We start from the raw sequence: 16,904 nt of genomic DNA, 5'->3' as shown, positions 1-16,904 counted from the left end.
CTGGGTTTTTGATTCTGGCCCACTCGTCTATGTATCTGCTTTTATGCCAGTACTACACTGTCTTTTTTTTAAATTTCTTTTATTATTATGTTATGTTAATCACCATACATTACATCATTAGTTTTTGATGTAGTGTTCCATGATTCATTGTTTGCGTATAACACCCAGTGCTCCATGCAGAACGTGCCCTCCTTAATACCCATCACCAGGCTAACCCATCCCCCCACCCCCCTCCCCTCTAGAACCCTTAGTTTGTTTTTCAGAGTCCATCGTCTCTCATGGTTCGTCTCCCACTGCGATTTCCCCCCTTCATTCTTCCCCTCCTGCTATCTTCTTCTTCTTTTTTTTAACATATAATGTATTATTTGTTTCGGAGGTACAGATCTGTGATTCAACAGTCTTGCACAATTCACAGCGCTCACCATAGCACATACCCTCCCCAATGTCTATCACCCAGCCATCCCATCCCTCCCACCCCACCCCCCACTCCAGCAACCCTCAGTTTGTTTCCTGAGATTAAGAATTCCTCATATCAGTGAGGTCATATGATACATGTCTTTCTCTGATTGACTTATTTCAGTCAGCATAACACTCTCCAGTTCAGTTTTGATTACTATAGCTTTGTAGTATATAGTTTGAAGTCAGGAAGTGTGATGCCTCAGGCTTGGTTGTTCTTTCTCAGGATTGTCTTGGCTCTTCCGGGTCTTTTGTGGTTTCATATAAATTTGGGGATAGTTTATTCTATTTCTGTGAGAAATGCCATTGGAATTTTAATAGAGATTGCATTGAATTTATAGATTGCTTTGGGTAATATGGACATTTTAACAATACTAACGTTTGATTCGTGAACATGGGATATCTTTCCTTTTATTTGTTTTCTTTGATTTCTTTCATTAATATCTTATAGTTTCCAGCATATAGATCTTTCATCTCCATGGCTCAGTTTATCCCTAAGTATTTTATTGTTTTTGATGCTATTGTTCATGGGATTGTTTTATTTCTTTTTCAGATAGCTCATTGTTAGTGTATATAAATGCAACTGATTTTTGTATGCTGATTTGTATCCTGCAACCTTGCTGAATTTGTTTGTTAGTTCTGACAATTTTTTGGTTAGTCTTTGTGATTTTCTATATATAATATCATGTCTGCAAACAGAGATAATTTTACTTCTTTTACTGGAATGCCATTTCTTTTTCTTACCTGCTTGCACAATTTCCATATTTTTCTATTTTGTGTCCATCAATTGTTATAGCTATAGTTATTTTCAATATTTCTGTCTTCTGCCTTAGTTTATATACTAGAGTGAAATAATTAATATACCACCATATTATGGTATTAGAGTATTCTGAATTTGACTATGTACTTACCTTTACCAGTATATTATATACTTTCATATGTATATACCAGGCCTTTATTTTCATGTTGTTGTTGTCATTTCTGGGAGATTTTCCTCAAATGTATCTTCCAGTTATTATATTTTTTTATTTTTGCTAGTGTTCATTTAATATCAAAAGTTTTCTTGGTTCTTTGATAATCCCTTTAAATTGTCTCCTCTTGTTTTATGGGTGCAATATCTATCTATTCCTGCTCTCTGAGGGCATGAATGATGTTTTCAAGCTTATTTTTCTCCCAGAGCTGTCTGTTTTCTTCATGATCTTACTGTTTGTTTGTTTTGGTCTATGTCTTTCATGTTATAGACTTTCCTTTCTACGGTCTCAATTGATCTCACAGAACTATCTCATTAAGAAATGTTTTCAACAAATATTTATTGAGCACCTACTTTGTGCAGCACATCATGGAGGATATAAAAGAGAGTTAAAGACCCAAGAAAAGATACATGTAAAACATAAACCAAGTGATTATACAGGAAATCTTCATTGTATCAAATATTTTGTTTATTAAAAAGTAGAAAGCAGAGGAAAAAGAAGAAGGCAGGGGGTGGGGGGAGAAGGAAGAAGAAGAAAAGCTTTAAAACAAGAAAAGAAAACATGGTGTAGTGTTGTAAAGCCAAAGGAGTGATAGAATATGTACTACAGGAATCAAAAACTAAGAGAGATTTTTATGGCTCGGATGACTGGGGGAAGAAGGACCAGGCCAGGCTTAGTCTGGTCTTTGAAGGACAGACTCACATTAAAGGCAACGAGCAAAAGGAAGGATATTTCCGAATGTGGGGAAAATGCAAGCTTAAATATGGATATGAGGTTAAAGAGTGTGTTACAAGGTGGTGGATTCCAAATGTTGGAATCACTTAGGAAGCTTTTAGGTTTTCCGTGAGGCCTGAAAATGTGTATTTAAATAAAGTGCCTCAGGTGTTTCTTAGGTAGGCAGCCAAGGGTGGATTCTTTTAAAAGAATAAAATGGAAAAGTAAGCTGGGGACAGACTGTAGCAGGCTTAAATTCTGGACTAAGATGATCTTATGCCATATCCAAGAGTGTTGTTGAATGTTTTTCCTTAAGGGCGGTGACCTCATGCACTTGCCTATTACCAGGAATTAACAACACAGGCAAGAGGAGCTAAAGGGGATAGAGTCAGAAGCACCAGGTGGTTACTTTATTAACTTAGGAATCAGCTAAGAAGACCCTGTTCTGGTGTTGGATTCCCAGTTGATGGAAATAAGCACAGAGGAGAAAAGCCTTTTAAAAATCAAGAGTAACAGTTGTGGAGGGGACATTGTAGCACTTGATTGTAGCCAAAAGGCTGGAAGTGATTGAAGAGAACCTTGTTGAAGAAGCCAGAAGTTTAGCCTGGTTGATTGGGAGGATGATAGAACTAGTGATGGAAATGAGGAGATGAGACGAGAGCATTTTTTTTAGGTAAAATGTTGAACCTGGGATTAGATGTGTTGAGTTTGAGGAAATTATCCAAACAGAAAAAGTTTAATAGGCTTAGAAGAAGGTTTGACCTAAAGGTATTGATTTTGAGTCCTTGGTATAAAAGCAACGCTGGGGCGCCGGGGTGGCTCAGTCAGTTCAGCGTCTGCCTTCAGCTCAGGTCATGATCCCAGGTTCCCGGGATCGAGTTCCACATCGGGCTCCCTGCTCTTCAGGGAATCTGCTTCTCCCTCTACCCCTCCCCCCACTCATTCTCTCAATCTCTCTGTCTCTCCAATAAATAAATAATATCTTTTTTTTTTTTTTTTTTTTTTTTTTTAGCAATGCTGAAGCTGCAGGGAGTGAGACTTTCAGAGGAGCAAAGAAACAAGAGTAGTACAGGTGCTTCCCAAGACCTTGAGTTGGGATGGTTTATTTGATACATACTTAATCAAACAGCAGAAAGAAAAGGAGACAATGAAGGGCACAGTAGTTAACAAAAACCGGAGGCTTGCAATGCCTTACATTTTCTTTCCTATCCTGCAGAAGTGGGTATTAATGGGGTACACAGAAATATGTTGCTATGTGAATAAGCATCATTGCTCTGTGTTTGTAGGAGTGCTGTATTTTTGTATCTTACTGCCTAAAATATGTTTCTTAGAGAGGTAGGGGCATTGGAGGGGCAGAGGGAGGGAGAGAATCTTAAGCAGACTCCATGCCCATCGCTGAGCCCAACGTGGGGCTCGATCTCACAAACCTGAGATCATGACCTGAGCTGAAATCAAGAGTCAGATGCTTAAACGACTGAGCCACCCAAGCGCCCCTTTTACTGCAATTTGAGCGCATAATCACTGACTCTCTGATGTAAGAATTGTCCCTGGACTCTCTATCTTTTCCTCCTTTCCCTATGACAACCCCAAAGAGACAGTTGTGCAGAACCGGAATGCTCCTTGCCACCAGCTCCTGAGCACCAGAGGAGGGCGCTGGAGGAGGGTTGCACGTTGGCTGACACTGAAACACGGTGGCGGATGGTCAGAGTACTTTCTAGATTGCAGCACATGTAGTGCAGGAGAGCTTAGGGACTGGTTTGTACCTCAATGATGTTTTTTAAGCTTGACAGGTATCAGACCTTCAAAATGTAAGGAATTGGCATTATTTTGCTTGTTTATCATTTTAATTACTTATATTAACGGTGCATCATCTGTACATCTTTAATATGCTTATAGACAATCATTATTCCATTTTAGAAGCAAAGGTAAGGTGTAAGAGTCAGAATGAGTCTGGCTAAAAGAGAGTTAATCAACAGGATCACCCACCGAAGCATCTCAGCCACACATGGCCCAAGGCACTTCATGAGTTCTTGCAACGAACTCATGTCTTCCTGGAAGTGGATGAGAAAATATCTCCATCTCTCTTTGTTGGACTTGATGTGGTAGTGATTCTTATCGTTAATGGTTAGTCTTTGAACTGGATACGTTCTTTTTTACGAGGATTACCAATGCTCCCGGTAATTAGATGTATGGAAAATATTTCATATTTACAAAGATATATTTTCAGGAAGCAGGATGGAATAAGCAAGCAATTCAGTACCAAGTTTCCTCTGTCATCCCCATAGATGTAGGTATTTCTGAAGTTTCTCTACCAGCCCTCCTGGAATCATCTGAGAAGGTTAAGATCTTTCTGCAATGGAGACCAGAAAGCTGGTGGAAAGACTTAGAAAATTGTTTTCCTTTTGTTCATTTTGTAGTCAATTTTTTTCCATACTCAACACATATATGCCAGCAAGACATGTTCATTTCTACTTAAGGGCGTTGTCTACTTCGGTAGGAGCAGGGACGACTTTAACTTCACTAGTTAAATAAGGAATTGGCATTGAAAACCTAAGTTAACTAGCAGCATATTTCCAAAGTAAAGAAAAAAAAAACAAAACAGGTTTTAGACTCCTTATTGGTTGGTGCCCTGGGCCACTCCCCAGTTGGCCAGCCTTTTAATTGGGCTAGGGTTGACCCTTAAAACCCTTCATCATTAAAAGTCAGTACGTCATTTCTGAAGGCAGATACGATGACATGAACAGAGTATTCACACACTTTCAGTTGTACCCACACCTGAAAAGGTGCACCTCCTTTTTCTGTTCAGAATATGAGATATCCTCAACCAGCCACAACTGAAGGTGGCGCTCTTTCCCTTACTGCGCTTTCTGCTCACCGGTGAGCATCCTTTGCTTGGCTGAATTATTACAGGCCTTGGTGAGGTGGGAAGTCTTTTCTTTAAATAAAGTCTGAAGTACTGGTTAATACTTTGGACCAGATGTTCTCATTTCTATTTTTTATTTTTTTAAAGATTTTATTTATTTATTTGAGAGAGAGAGAATGAGAGACAGAGAGCATGAGAAGGAGGAGGGTCAGAGGGAGAAGCAGACTCCCTGCCGAGCAGGGAGCCCGATGCAGGACTCGATCCCAGGACTCCAGGATCATGACCTGAGCCGAAGGCAGTCGCTTAACCAACTGAGCCACCCAGGTGCCCCAGATGTTCTCATTTCTGAACCCAGTTCATGTTGTGCAACTTAAAGTTTAAAGTAATTTACTATCACTTAAGAGTGACCAGAACAGTCGATGAGCCTGGCAAAGATTTTATCCAATGGAAAGGGAAAAAACTCTTCCAGTAAATAAACGCTAAAGGGACATGGGTAGATAAAATTAAAATTGCATTTTGAAAAGTTCCTATGAGTTGTTCTTGTTAACTTTTGCAATACCATGTGATAGTATCTGATGCAAAATGTCATATTGCACTTGAAGGTAATGTATCATTCAGCAAATATTTATTGAGCCTCGGCTCTTTGCTAAGCATTATTTGGACACTGAAGGAACCATTTTGAGCTAAACAGACATTTTATTGACCCTGAAGCATATGTTCGGAGCTGATATCCAAGTTCTCTGCCACCTAACCAAATTTGAGAACCACTTTACCCAGGTAAAAGGGGGATTCTTCACAAGTTCCTTCTATCTGGATTTGGAATCATGCCTGGGAATAGAAGCGGTTGTTCTCGTTGGAGCAATCTGATAGAGCTGATTATTTATATGGGTGCCTTTCCTCTTGAGAGGATTGAGCGATGACTGCAGTTTTCTCCTTATCCAAGGAGATCTCCTTAAAACTGGTATTTCAAAACTTGCTGCTGTTAAAAGCACTCAGGGAATATAGCTGATATGTGCCATTTTGACAATCAGGAAACCTGAGTCTCCAGGGAACGTATCTAAAATTCAAGACTCATTAGAAATTATTCATGGCTGCAGCATCAGGAATCAAACAGCCCAATCTAGAGTAGGCAGTATTGAGTGCTGGGTGGCATCAGGTGCCCTGTGGCCATGATGTTCCATGACAGCGAGGGAGGGGGTGCCACCAGGGGCAGGGGTGTGCACAATTTCACGCTGCTTCCTGCTGCCTGGCTCTCTTCCTTTTTGACATTTCCCAAGCCTGGTTTCCGCCCTTCCTTTCAGTTCTGTGAGCAATCTCAAGTCTCCCTAATAAATTCCTTTTCGACTTACATTAGCCAGAGTTGGTTTCTGTTGCTTGCCATCGAGAATGCTAATTGAGATGGAAAGCCGACTGATACTTTGCTCCTAGGTGGGTGGCCCCAGATGAATTATTAGTCTCTGGTCATAAACCCAATTTGACATGAGATAAGACAAACATTTTCTCCTTTTCATGGCTCTTAGGAGCACTTTGTTACATATGCCAAACTTAAAGAACAGGGTCCCACCATTCTCTTTGGGTGGGGGCAGACTACTTATTGCAGAGGCTAGACTGTCTGACAATTTAAGAAGGGCACCTGGAAATTATTGAAAACCTATCCTAAAATAAGCACTTTGTTAGATGTTGTCTCATAGCTGCTTAATTCCTTACATCCACTGTGTACACTAAGCTTCTGTTTTACAGAAGCTCAGAGAAATTAAGGCACTTCCATAAAATCCCACAACTAGTGTGTGGTGAGGAATGACTCCAAAGTTCATTCTGTTTCACTACAGCTCAGTGTATATATAGGAAATCAAGTTTGCATCAGTTAGAATTTATCCAGTCGTTGTATCAAGGCTAGTGCTCTGAAGTCAATGTCCCAGCTGCCACTGAGCTGTGATCTTGGGGAAGGGGGAGTGGGTGTGAGGACTAAGGAGACAGTTCTCACAGTCTGCAAACATCCCAGTCCCCGAGGTGCAGGAATCATACTGGGGCTGGTGTTTCAGTCAGCCTGTGAGACTCTGCTTCCTAGAACCCAGTTTTAGGGAAACCACATTCTTATATTTCCCCCCATTTCCTGAGACATCTGTCTGTAGTAAACAGAAGTCCAAATGCGTTCTGGTATTTTTCTATCTCTATCATTGCTGTTTATTTTCCTTTAGAATCAACTCACTTTAGGGCCTCCTATGCGGTGTTAATGAGCTGTGGCTTTGTTTAAAATAGCTTATGAAATTCCGAAATTTTCAACATTTTCTTCAGTAATTTGTGGAAATTTAGAAGTCTGTGAGAAATGAGGAGGTGTCAGTCTTAGAAACATAATGGGTCAGATTATTTTTATTTGAAAGAGGGAAGTGTGACAAAGATCATTAGAAACAGAAACTGAGGAGCACCTGGCTGGCTGAGTCAGCAGAGTCTGTGACTCTTGAGCTCGGGGTTGTTAAGTTTTCAAGCCCCACATCGAGTGTAGATTACTTAAAATAAAATAAAATAAAATAAAATAAAAAACAGAAGTTGAACAAAAATGATGAGTCACACATTCTATGTATGGCTAGAGTACTTTTCATTTTGATAAGTGACATAGGAGTGTTAACTTTCGTTCTACTTGTTTGAAAACTACAGAATGGATAGCTTGTCTTGCTTGAAATTGTGTCCTTCTTCTTAATTAGGGTCACATAACCTGTCCTATACTTTGAAACAGAGAGACATACAGACTTTGAGCTGTTAATAAAAGGATAGGTGTTACACGCACAGGAGCAAAGGAGAGGAAAAGTCAGCTTCAGATGTGAGAAAGAAATAGATCACCTCCAAGGTTCCTCCTCTTTCTAAGATTCCGTGGGAGTTTGAATACAAAGTTTTTAATAACTGAATTTTTTTATAATGATGTAGCTTGTATATTTTCAAACTATTATGCTTAAAAATAGCTATGGCATGAACCCAGTGACTTAGATTTAGGTTTCCATCCGTTAGGCATTTGATCTCAGGGATTATCCTTCTCCCCCACCCCTGCCACTTTTTAAAAAAATTATTATTAAGTCCCCTACATTTTTAACATAAAAAACTTTCTACAAGTGAGAAGGCATCATCAAATTTATAGGTTACATTTATATGGCCATAAAGCCTATTTGGAACAATGGGTGATTCTTTTTTAAAAGTATTCAGGCATTATCTCGAGTTAATACTTGTTAATGTGCTCATTTGTAGTAATAGACATGTTTATTCTTTACTCAGTAGGTCAACTCTGAGACCACAGGTGATTGAATTTGATAACTGCAAACATTTATAAATGCAGAGCAAAGACAGCTCCTCAATAGATCAGTTTAACCTGCATGAAGAATTTACATTTCTGCAAAACTGTTCCTTGGGATCACTCAAGAGTATTTGTAAGCCTGGACATGCCTTTCTGCCCTTGGGTTCTGCTTTCAACCTCTCATGTTTATATTCAACTTGAAGTCTAATTTTCATAAATGCCTGGGTTTAAAATAGGCTATGGGTTTAAGTATAGGAACAGGATTGTTTGTGTGAAATACTAACCTGGCTTTTGACTCCCCAGGTCTTTTATTGAGTTGTCGTTTTGTGATAGTTATTTGGTGACACCATTCATTTTATCCTGCCTTGCAGAGAACCACTAAATTAGAATAATGGATTGTGCTTTCAATTAGACTCCATACAGCCTTGTATACCTAAATAACTGAATAGATGAGAAAATGCCATAAAGTGCAGTTCTTTATAATAGCTCTATTTTCCCACTACATGCTGGCGTAAGATTGTAAATGTGATCCCAAGGGAAGGTATTAGCACAATGACCTCTCCCAGAAAAATTTTAAGTGTTGGATTTTAAAATATTTGCTTACTAAACCAAAAAAAAAAAAAATCAAGTAATAAGGGAAGATGTTGGAATAAATGCACTTTTGCTTAACTCACTCTCTTTTCAGATGTGTAAAAATGAACATCACCTGACCTATTCATTTATTAAGGAAGAATGTGCGAGTCTAAAAAAAAAGAAAGAAAAAAGAAAAAAAAATTCAGTACTAAAAACCAATTTGAAACCACAGCTCTGTGGCCCATCTTGATGGGTATAAAGTAACATTATTGTTTGTATGAGATAACATTAAGGAGAAAAATGGAAAAAAAAATCAGAAAGGACTGACTAAATACTTAGAATGTGTGCCTGGCATATATATCAATCCTAAATATATGTATCTTCAAGGTGCTTTGCCCTTGAGTTCCCAGCAGCAGTACCATTTTGCAGTCCCTGCATATCCAACATGAGAAGTGATAATATAGCATAGCATGCCTGATTTTAGAGCCAAAAACACATAGAACTTTAAAAGGTATTTAAGTTGTTTTATGATGTTAAAGATTTTGACATTGTTCCTGGTCTCCTAATGACGTGTTCATAATTTTCACTGTATCATCAGTAGGTGGCCTTTTTGTTCTGTGGATGGTTTCCTTGGCTCTGCAGAGGTTTTTATTAGTTTGATGTAGGCTCAATAGTTCATTTTTGCTTTTCTTGCTTTTTGTTTTTGATGTCGGATTTAAAAAATCATCTCCAAGATGGAATATCAAGGGGCTTGCCACCTGTGTTTTTTCTGGGAGTTTGATGGTTTTAGGTGTTACATACAAGTCTTTAATCCACTTTGAGTTCATTTTTGTGTATGGTGTGAGGTAGGGGTCCACTTTCATTCTTTCAGGTGTAACTACCCTATTTCCTCAACATGAGTTATTGGTGTGATTGTCCTTTCCCTATTGTATGTTCTTGGCTCCTTTGTCATAAATTATCTATGCCGGATTTTTTTCTATTCTGTTCCATTGATCTATGCGTCTGTTTTTAAACTAATACCATGCTGTTTAAATTACTATAGCTTTGTAATATACTTTGAAATCAGGGAGTGTGATGCCTCCAGCTTTGTTCTTCTTTCTCAAGATTGCTTTGGCTCTTCGGGATCTTATATGGATCCATACAAATATTAAGATTATTCATTCTATTTCTGTGAAAAAATGCCATTGGAATTTTGATAGGAATTGCATTGAATCTGTTTGTTGCTTTGGAGAGTATGGCCATTTTAACAATACTAATTCTTCCAATCCATAAGCACAGAATATCTTTTCATTTATTTGTGTCTTCTTTTAAAAAGATTTTATTTATTTCTTTGAGAGAGAGTGCACGACCAGGGCAAGGAACAGAGGGGGAAGGAGAGGGAGAGAGAGAATATCTCAAGCAGACTGTGCTAATTGTGGAGTCCGACACAGGGCTCGATTCCAGGACCCTGAGATCATGACCTGAGCTGAAATCAAGAGTTGGATGCTCAACCGACTGAGCCACCCAGGCACCCCAGATTGTGTCTTCTTTAATTTCTTTCATTAATGTCTCATGGGGTTTTCAATATACGGGTCTTTCACCTTCTAGGTTAAATTTATAAACTGATAGGCGTTTTTTTTTTTTTTTTTTTTGATGCAGTGGTAAATGGGCTTGTTCTCTTAATATCTCTGATAGTTCACTATTAGTGTATAGAAATGCAACAGATTTTTGTGTATTGATTTTCTATCTACAACTTTACTTAATTCATTTATTCTAACAGGTTTTTGATGGAGTGTTTAGGGTTTTATACAAATAATATTATGTCATCTGCAAATAGTGGCAATTTTACTTCTTCCTTTTCAATTTGGATTCTCACTCTTCCTTCCTTCCTTCCTCCATCCCTTCCTTCCTCCTTCCCTCCTTTCCTTCCTTCCTTCCTCTCTCCCTTTCTCCCTTTCCTCCTTCCTCTCTTTTTCTCTCTTTCTTTCTTTTTCCTAATTGCTCTGGCTATGGACTTCCAATACTATATTGAATAAGAGTGGTAAGAATGGGCATTTTTCCCTTGTTCCTGATCTTAAAGGAAAAGCTTTCAGCTTTTCACTATTGAGTATGATGTTACCTGTGAGCTTATCATATATGACCTTTATCATGTTGAGGTTTGCACCCTCTATACCCGCTTTGTTGAGTTTTTTAAAAACCATAAATGGATATTGAATTTTGTCAAATGCTTTTGCTTTATCTGTTGAGATGATCCTCTGATTTTTATCCTTCATTTCGTTGATGTGATGTGTCACATTAACTGATTTATGGATGTTGAACTATCCTTGCATCCCTGAAATAAATCTCACTTGATCATGGTGTATGATCCTTTTATAAAGATTTTATTTATTCATTTGAGACACAGAGATAGAGAGAGAGAGAGCATGAGCAGGGGGAGAGGCAGAGGCAGAGGCAGAAGGAGAAGCAGGCTCCCCGCTGAGCCAGGAGCCTGACGTGGGGCTCGATCCCAGGACCCTGGGATCATGACCTGAGCTGAAGGCAGATGCTCAACCATCTGAGCCACCCAGGCATCAGTGTATGATCCTTTTAATGTATTACTGAATTCAGTTTGCAAATATTTTAAGGATTTTTGCATCTATGTTCATCAGGGATATTGGCCTATAATTTTCCTATCCTGTGATGTCTTTGTGTGGTTTTGGTATCAGATAATGCTGGAATCATAAAATGAGTTTGGGAGAATTTCCTCCTCTTCTGTTTTTTGGAAGAGTTTGAGAGGATTGGTATGAATTCTTCTTGGAATGGTAGAATTCACCAGCAAAGCTGTCTGGTCTTGGACTTTGGTCTGGTCCTGGACTTTGGATTGGTTTTTGATTATGGATTCAATCTTCTTACTAGTAATTACTCTGTTCAGATTTTCTATTTCATTTTGATTCACTCTTGGCAAGGTTGTATTTTTCTAGGAATTTATCCATTTCTTGTAGGTTGTCTAATTTGTTTTCATATAATTTTTGTAGTCATCTCATTATCCTTTGTATTTCTGTGGTATCAGTTGTAACATCTCTTTCATTTCATTTACATGAATCCTCTCTCTTTTTCTCTTGGTGAGTCAAGCTAAAGATCTGTCAGTTTTGTTTATCTTTGCAAAGAACCAGCTCTTAGTTTTATTGATTTTCTCTATTGTCTTTTTGTATCCATTTCATTTATTTTTGCTTTAATCTTTGTTATTTCCTTCTTCTACTAACTTTGCACTTTGTTTGTTCTTCTTTTCCTAGTTCTTTGTGGTGTAAAGTTAGGTTATTTATTTGAGACTTTTCTTGTTTCTTGAGGTAGGCATTTATCACTATGACCTTCCCTTTTAGAACTGCTTTTGCTGCATCCCACAAATTTTGGTATGTTATATTTCCATTTTCATTTGTTTCAAAGTATTTTCTTTATTTCTCTTTTGATTTTCTCTTTGACCCATTTGTTGTTCAGTAGCATGTTGTCTAATCTCTACACATTTGTGAATTTTCCAGTTTTTTTTATGTAATTAATTTCTAGTTTCATGGCATTGTTGCGAAGAAAGATGCTTGATATGATTTCAGTTATCTTAAATTTATTAAGATTTGTTTTTTTGCCTAACATAGGCTATATCCTGGAAAATTTTCCACTTGAGAAGAATGTATATTCTGTTGCCTTCAGATAGAATGATCTGTATATATCTGTTAAGTCCATCTGGTGTAATGTTTCACTTAAGGCCTACGTTTCTCTATTCATTTTCTGTCTGAATGATCTATCCATTGGTGTAAGTGGGGTATTAAAGTCCCCTACTATTATTGTATTGCTGTCTATTTCTCCCTTTAGGTCAGTTAATATTTGCTCTATATATTTTTGTGCTCCTATGTTAGGTGCATACGTATTTACAAATGTTATATCATCTTGTTGGATTGACCTCTTTATCATAATGTAATGCTTATCTTTATCTCTTATTACAGTCTTTGTTTTAAAGTCTATTTTATCTGATATAAGTATAGCCACTCTAGCTTTCTTTTGGTTTCGATTTGCATGGAATATGTTTCTCCATCCCTTCACTTTCAGTCTCTGTGTGTCCTTATATCTAAAGTTAATTTCTTATAGGCACCATATGGATGAGTCTTGTTTGTTTCTTCTTTTTATCCACTCAGCCACTCTATGTCTTTTGACTGTAGAATTTCAGCCATTCATATTTAAAATAATTATTATTATTTAGGTACTTACTGAGATTTTGTTCATTGTTTTCTGGCTGTTTTTGTAGTTCCTCTCTTTCCTTTCTTTGTCTCTTGCTCTCCTCATTTGTGGTTTTATGACTTTCTTTCACGATATGCTTGTATTCCTTTCTCTTTATCTTTTGCATATTTACCATAGGTGTCTGCTTTGGAGTTGCCATGAGGCTTACATATAATAACTATATCTATATCTATATCTATATCTATATCTATATCTATATCTATAACAGTCTATTTAAGGTTGATAACAACCTAAGTTTGATCCCATTCTAAAGTTCAACCTTTTTATTCTCTATCCCTCATGTTTTGTTTTTGATGTCACATTTTACATCTTTTTATCTTGTATATTTCTTAACGAATTATAGTTATCATAGTCACATAGTTACTTTTCTCTTGTAACCTTATAATAGCTTTGTAAGTGATCAATCTGCTACCTTTACTATATATTTACCTATCCAGGGAGATTTAGTCTTTCATATGTTTTCTTGTTATTAATTAGTGCTCTTTCTTTTTGCTGGGCACACACTCTAAGTATTTAGTCTTTCCTTGCTGATTTTTGAGTCATTGAATCTCTGTTTACTTTTCTCAATAGCGACAGAACACAGCCAAGAAAGTGATCATTTCTATTTACCTGAAGGGCATGAAAATGTAATTGACTTCATCATCCATTCCTTATGTACCTCACTCTTTTTGAAGATGAAAAGAACTGAAGTGTAAAAGTATGGAAGAATTTTGTACATGATGAGCATACCAGCACTGCCACAGGGTTTCTTTTTTATTATTATTAATTTAACTCTTTCAGACGACAAGAAGTGTTGAGGGTGCCATCTTAAAAAGTAGTAAGTCAACTCCTTTTATTCCTTTTGACGTTTACTCTCCTTTTATCTCATTTCTGCTCACTGTTACAACAGAAATCAGCAGAATATGTACAGTTCCAAATTTCAGGTGAACTCTGCAAATCATGTTAAAAGCAATGATATAATTGCCAAAAATTGAAACTTTTAAAAACTTAATTTAGCTAAAAAATAAAAATGAAGTTACCATAATTTTTGTGTAATTACACTAGAAAATAAAAGTTTTTGCCTGTTACATTCAGAATTAAACTTTCTTATGTACTAGGTTAGGTCCCATGTACCATTTCAGATGGAGCTAGTCTCAGTATATGGGGACTTAAATAATGAATTTGGAATGATCTTCCCTCTAGGCATGCTGGTTTTCTCTGTGCCCTGTTTCCTTTACTCCATAATTTCTTAGGCATCACGCACTGATAGGTTCTCAATAAATGTTGATTGAATGAATTAAAATGTTGAAGGTAGCAAGTAAAGGAATCAGGCTAGATATTATCTCCTTATCTTCTTTGTGGAATAGGTGCAGTTTAAATAGGTGCCTATTTGACAATAAAATAAAATCAGGGGACCTCACACCAGAATGATTTGGCTCATTCTGACATAAGAATATTTCCAGTGATTCCTTGGAGCAGTGTTCCTCCTTTTTCACATCTCTGATGAATGACAGTGTCTCTTTATAAATGTTTTTGATCCCCTTGTCTAAGCAGTGATGTATTCTCAGAATGTTCTCAAAGGTGTACAATTTCAGAGTGTAGTACATTTATCCATCCATTAGCTTTACTACAGCTTTTCCTACTCTTGTTACAAATTCTAAAATGCATTAAGTGGGAAATGTCTAATTTAGAATCAGAACCCCATAGAGGTCTAAAGAAAAAGTCCTAAATTGTTACTAATTTAAAAAAGAAAGAGTAACTCAGAGCAGGGAAGATTCATTCATTCAACATAATCTCACAGAGGTTATGTGGAGCCTAGAAAGCATGATTCATTATTCTAATTTAATGGTTCTTAGTACAGCAGAATAAAGTAACAGCTAAGTACCGGGGATTGTACTAGGCCCTGAAGCTACGGCAGGAAACAGAACAGACAAAAATTCTGTTCTTTTCAAGCTTACCTTCTCATACAGGGAGACAGTCAATAAACAAGTGACCAAAATACCATAATTAATTTATATTAAGATAAACATTTCTGCACATTTTTGTACCTCAGAGACTTGTTTGTGTCTTATGATTGCCATTGGCCCAGTGTCAATCAAGATGTAGCTGTTATTGCCTGTTCATAATATATCAAAACTTATAGAGTGAAGACAGAAGTTTGGGACAAAATCCTGGAGACACCAGCAGAAGATCAGGAAATGCTGCATCTCCAAAGCTGCTGATAGCACAGAATACAGTGGTGAGTAGAGAAACACTGTGTCAATGAGTCTGGGTTACCTGTTCCAGAGCAGTTGAACTCTGAATAGGACACAGTTTTAGGAATATCTCAATTTATGTTGCTGATATTTTCCCCTTGAGTTTGCACAATAGTGATATATAATAAAAACGAATGTCTAGTTAAGTCTAAAATACCTGCTGTAGTGAGTGTAAAATAATTTAAAAGCAATTTTTAATTTAATAGATTCTTAGTGGCACAAAATTATAGTGTTTCTTATAATTTATGGTTTCTTAGATGTGAGAAAATAAAATATGTATATATTCGATAGTAATAAATGCTTTAGAGAAGACTAAAAGATAGAAAAGTGAATAGGGAATGCCATGGAGTGGGGTGGTTTGCAATTTTAGTCAAGGTAGGCAGGAAAGCCCTTGAGAAAGTACATCTAAAAGACTTTTCTTTTTTTTTTTTTAAAGACTTGAAGAGAGACTGGGCAGACAGCTGAGAAGAGTATCCCAGGGAGAGTGAACAACCAGTGGAAAGGCCCTAAGCAGGAGCATACCAAGCTTATTTGAGAAATAGAAGGGAGGTCATGTGGCTAGAGGGCAGTGAGAAAGGGTAAAGTAGTAGGAGATGAAGTTGAAAGTTAAGGGAGACCAGCTCACACATAGCCCTGTAGGAGACTGTAAAGATGTACTTTGAGATTAAAAGGATTTTCACATTTACTCTAAGTTAAATTGGGATCCATTAGAGGATGTTGTGCAGGAGTGACATGACCCAGCTTACATATTTAAAGAATCAGTGAAGCTGCTAGATAGAGAAAAAGACTGAAGGGAGACAAAGACAGAATTGAGGAGAACGGTTAGGAGGATATCATCATAAACCAGATGGGAAATGATGGTGGCTTGGACCAGTGTGGTAGTGCTGTGGGGATCATAAGAAGTGATGGAATTCATGACTCATTTTGAAGGTAGAGCCAAAGGTTTTGCTGATAATTTGTTTTTGTTTTTGTTTGTTTGTTTTTGTTTTGTTTTAATTTTATTTTATTATGTTATGTTACCATACAATACATCATTAGTTTTTGATGTAGTGATCCACGATTCATTGTTTTCTTATAACACCCAGTGCTCCATGCAGTACGTGCCCTCCTTAATACCCATCACCGAGCTAACCCATCCTCCCACCCCCTCCCTTCTGAAACCCTGTTTGTTTCTCAGAGTCCATAGTCTCTCATGGTTCATCTCTCCTTCTGATTTCCCCCTCTTCCTTTTTCCCTTCCTTCTCCTAATGTCCTCCATTCTATTCCTTATGTTCCACAAGTAAGTGAAACCATATGATAATTGACTTTCTCTGCTTGACTTATTTCACTTAGCATGATCTCCTCCAGTCCCATCCATGTTGATGTTAAAGTTGGGTATTCATCCTTTCTGATGGCTGAATAATATTCCATTGTATATATGGACCACATCTGTTGAAGGGCATCTCGGCTTCTCTTTCCACAGTTTGGCTATTGTGGACATTGCTGCTATGAACATTGGGGTGCACATAGCCCTTCTTTTCACTACATCTGTGTCTTTGGGGTATATACCCAGGAGTGCAATTGCT

General features: G+C 37.4%; 1 protein-coding gene across 35 annotated transcripts in view; it reads left to right on the top strand.

Moving 5' to 3' along the window:
• Nucleotides 1-16,904, top strand: part of LOC145721757 (uncharacterized) — a 283,701-nt gene that overhangs the window by 201,716 nt on the left and 65,081 nt on the right. For 8 of the 35 annotated variants that reach the window (XR_014145637.1, XR_014145636.1, XR_014145638.1 and 5 more), the window contains one exon: nucleotides 15,228-15,323. The exons of 17 other annotated variants lie outside the window; for them this stretch is intronic. Coding sequence is in view for 4 of the 18 variants with exons in the window: in XM_081821398.1 (XP_081677524.1) it covers nucleotides 8,367-8,420; nucleotides 15,228-15,323 (150 nt within the window). In the remaining 14 variants the exon portion in view is untranslated. Of the gene's footprint in view, nucleotides 1-8,268; nucleotides 8,421-13,675; nucleotides 13,816-13,885; nucleotides 13,923-15,227; nucleotides 15,324-15,775; nucleotides 16,352-16,904 lie in introns of those variants that run through there. 10 more of the 35 variants (XR_014145631.1, XR_014145643.1, XR_014145642.1 and 7 more) reach the window with 6 other exon arrangements.

This window comes from Leptonychotes weddellii, chromosome 5, assembly GCF_054177405.1.
Source record: "Leptonychotes weddellii isolate Sample4059 chromosome 5, ASM5417740v2, whole genome shotgun sequence".
Classification (NCBI taxonomy): domain Eukaryota; kingdom Metazoa; phylum Chordata; class Mammalia; order Carnivora; family Phocidae; genus Leptonychotes; species Leptonychotes weddellii.
Note: the sequence above shows the minus strand (reverse complement) of the source record. Positions and strands in the feature narration are given on the sequence as shown.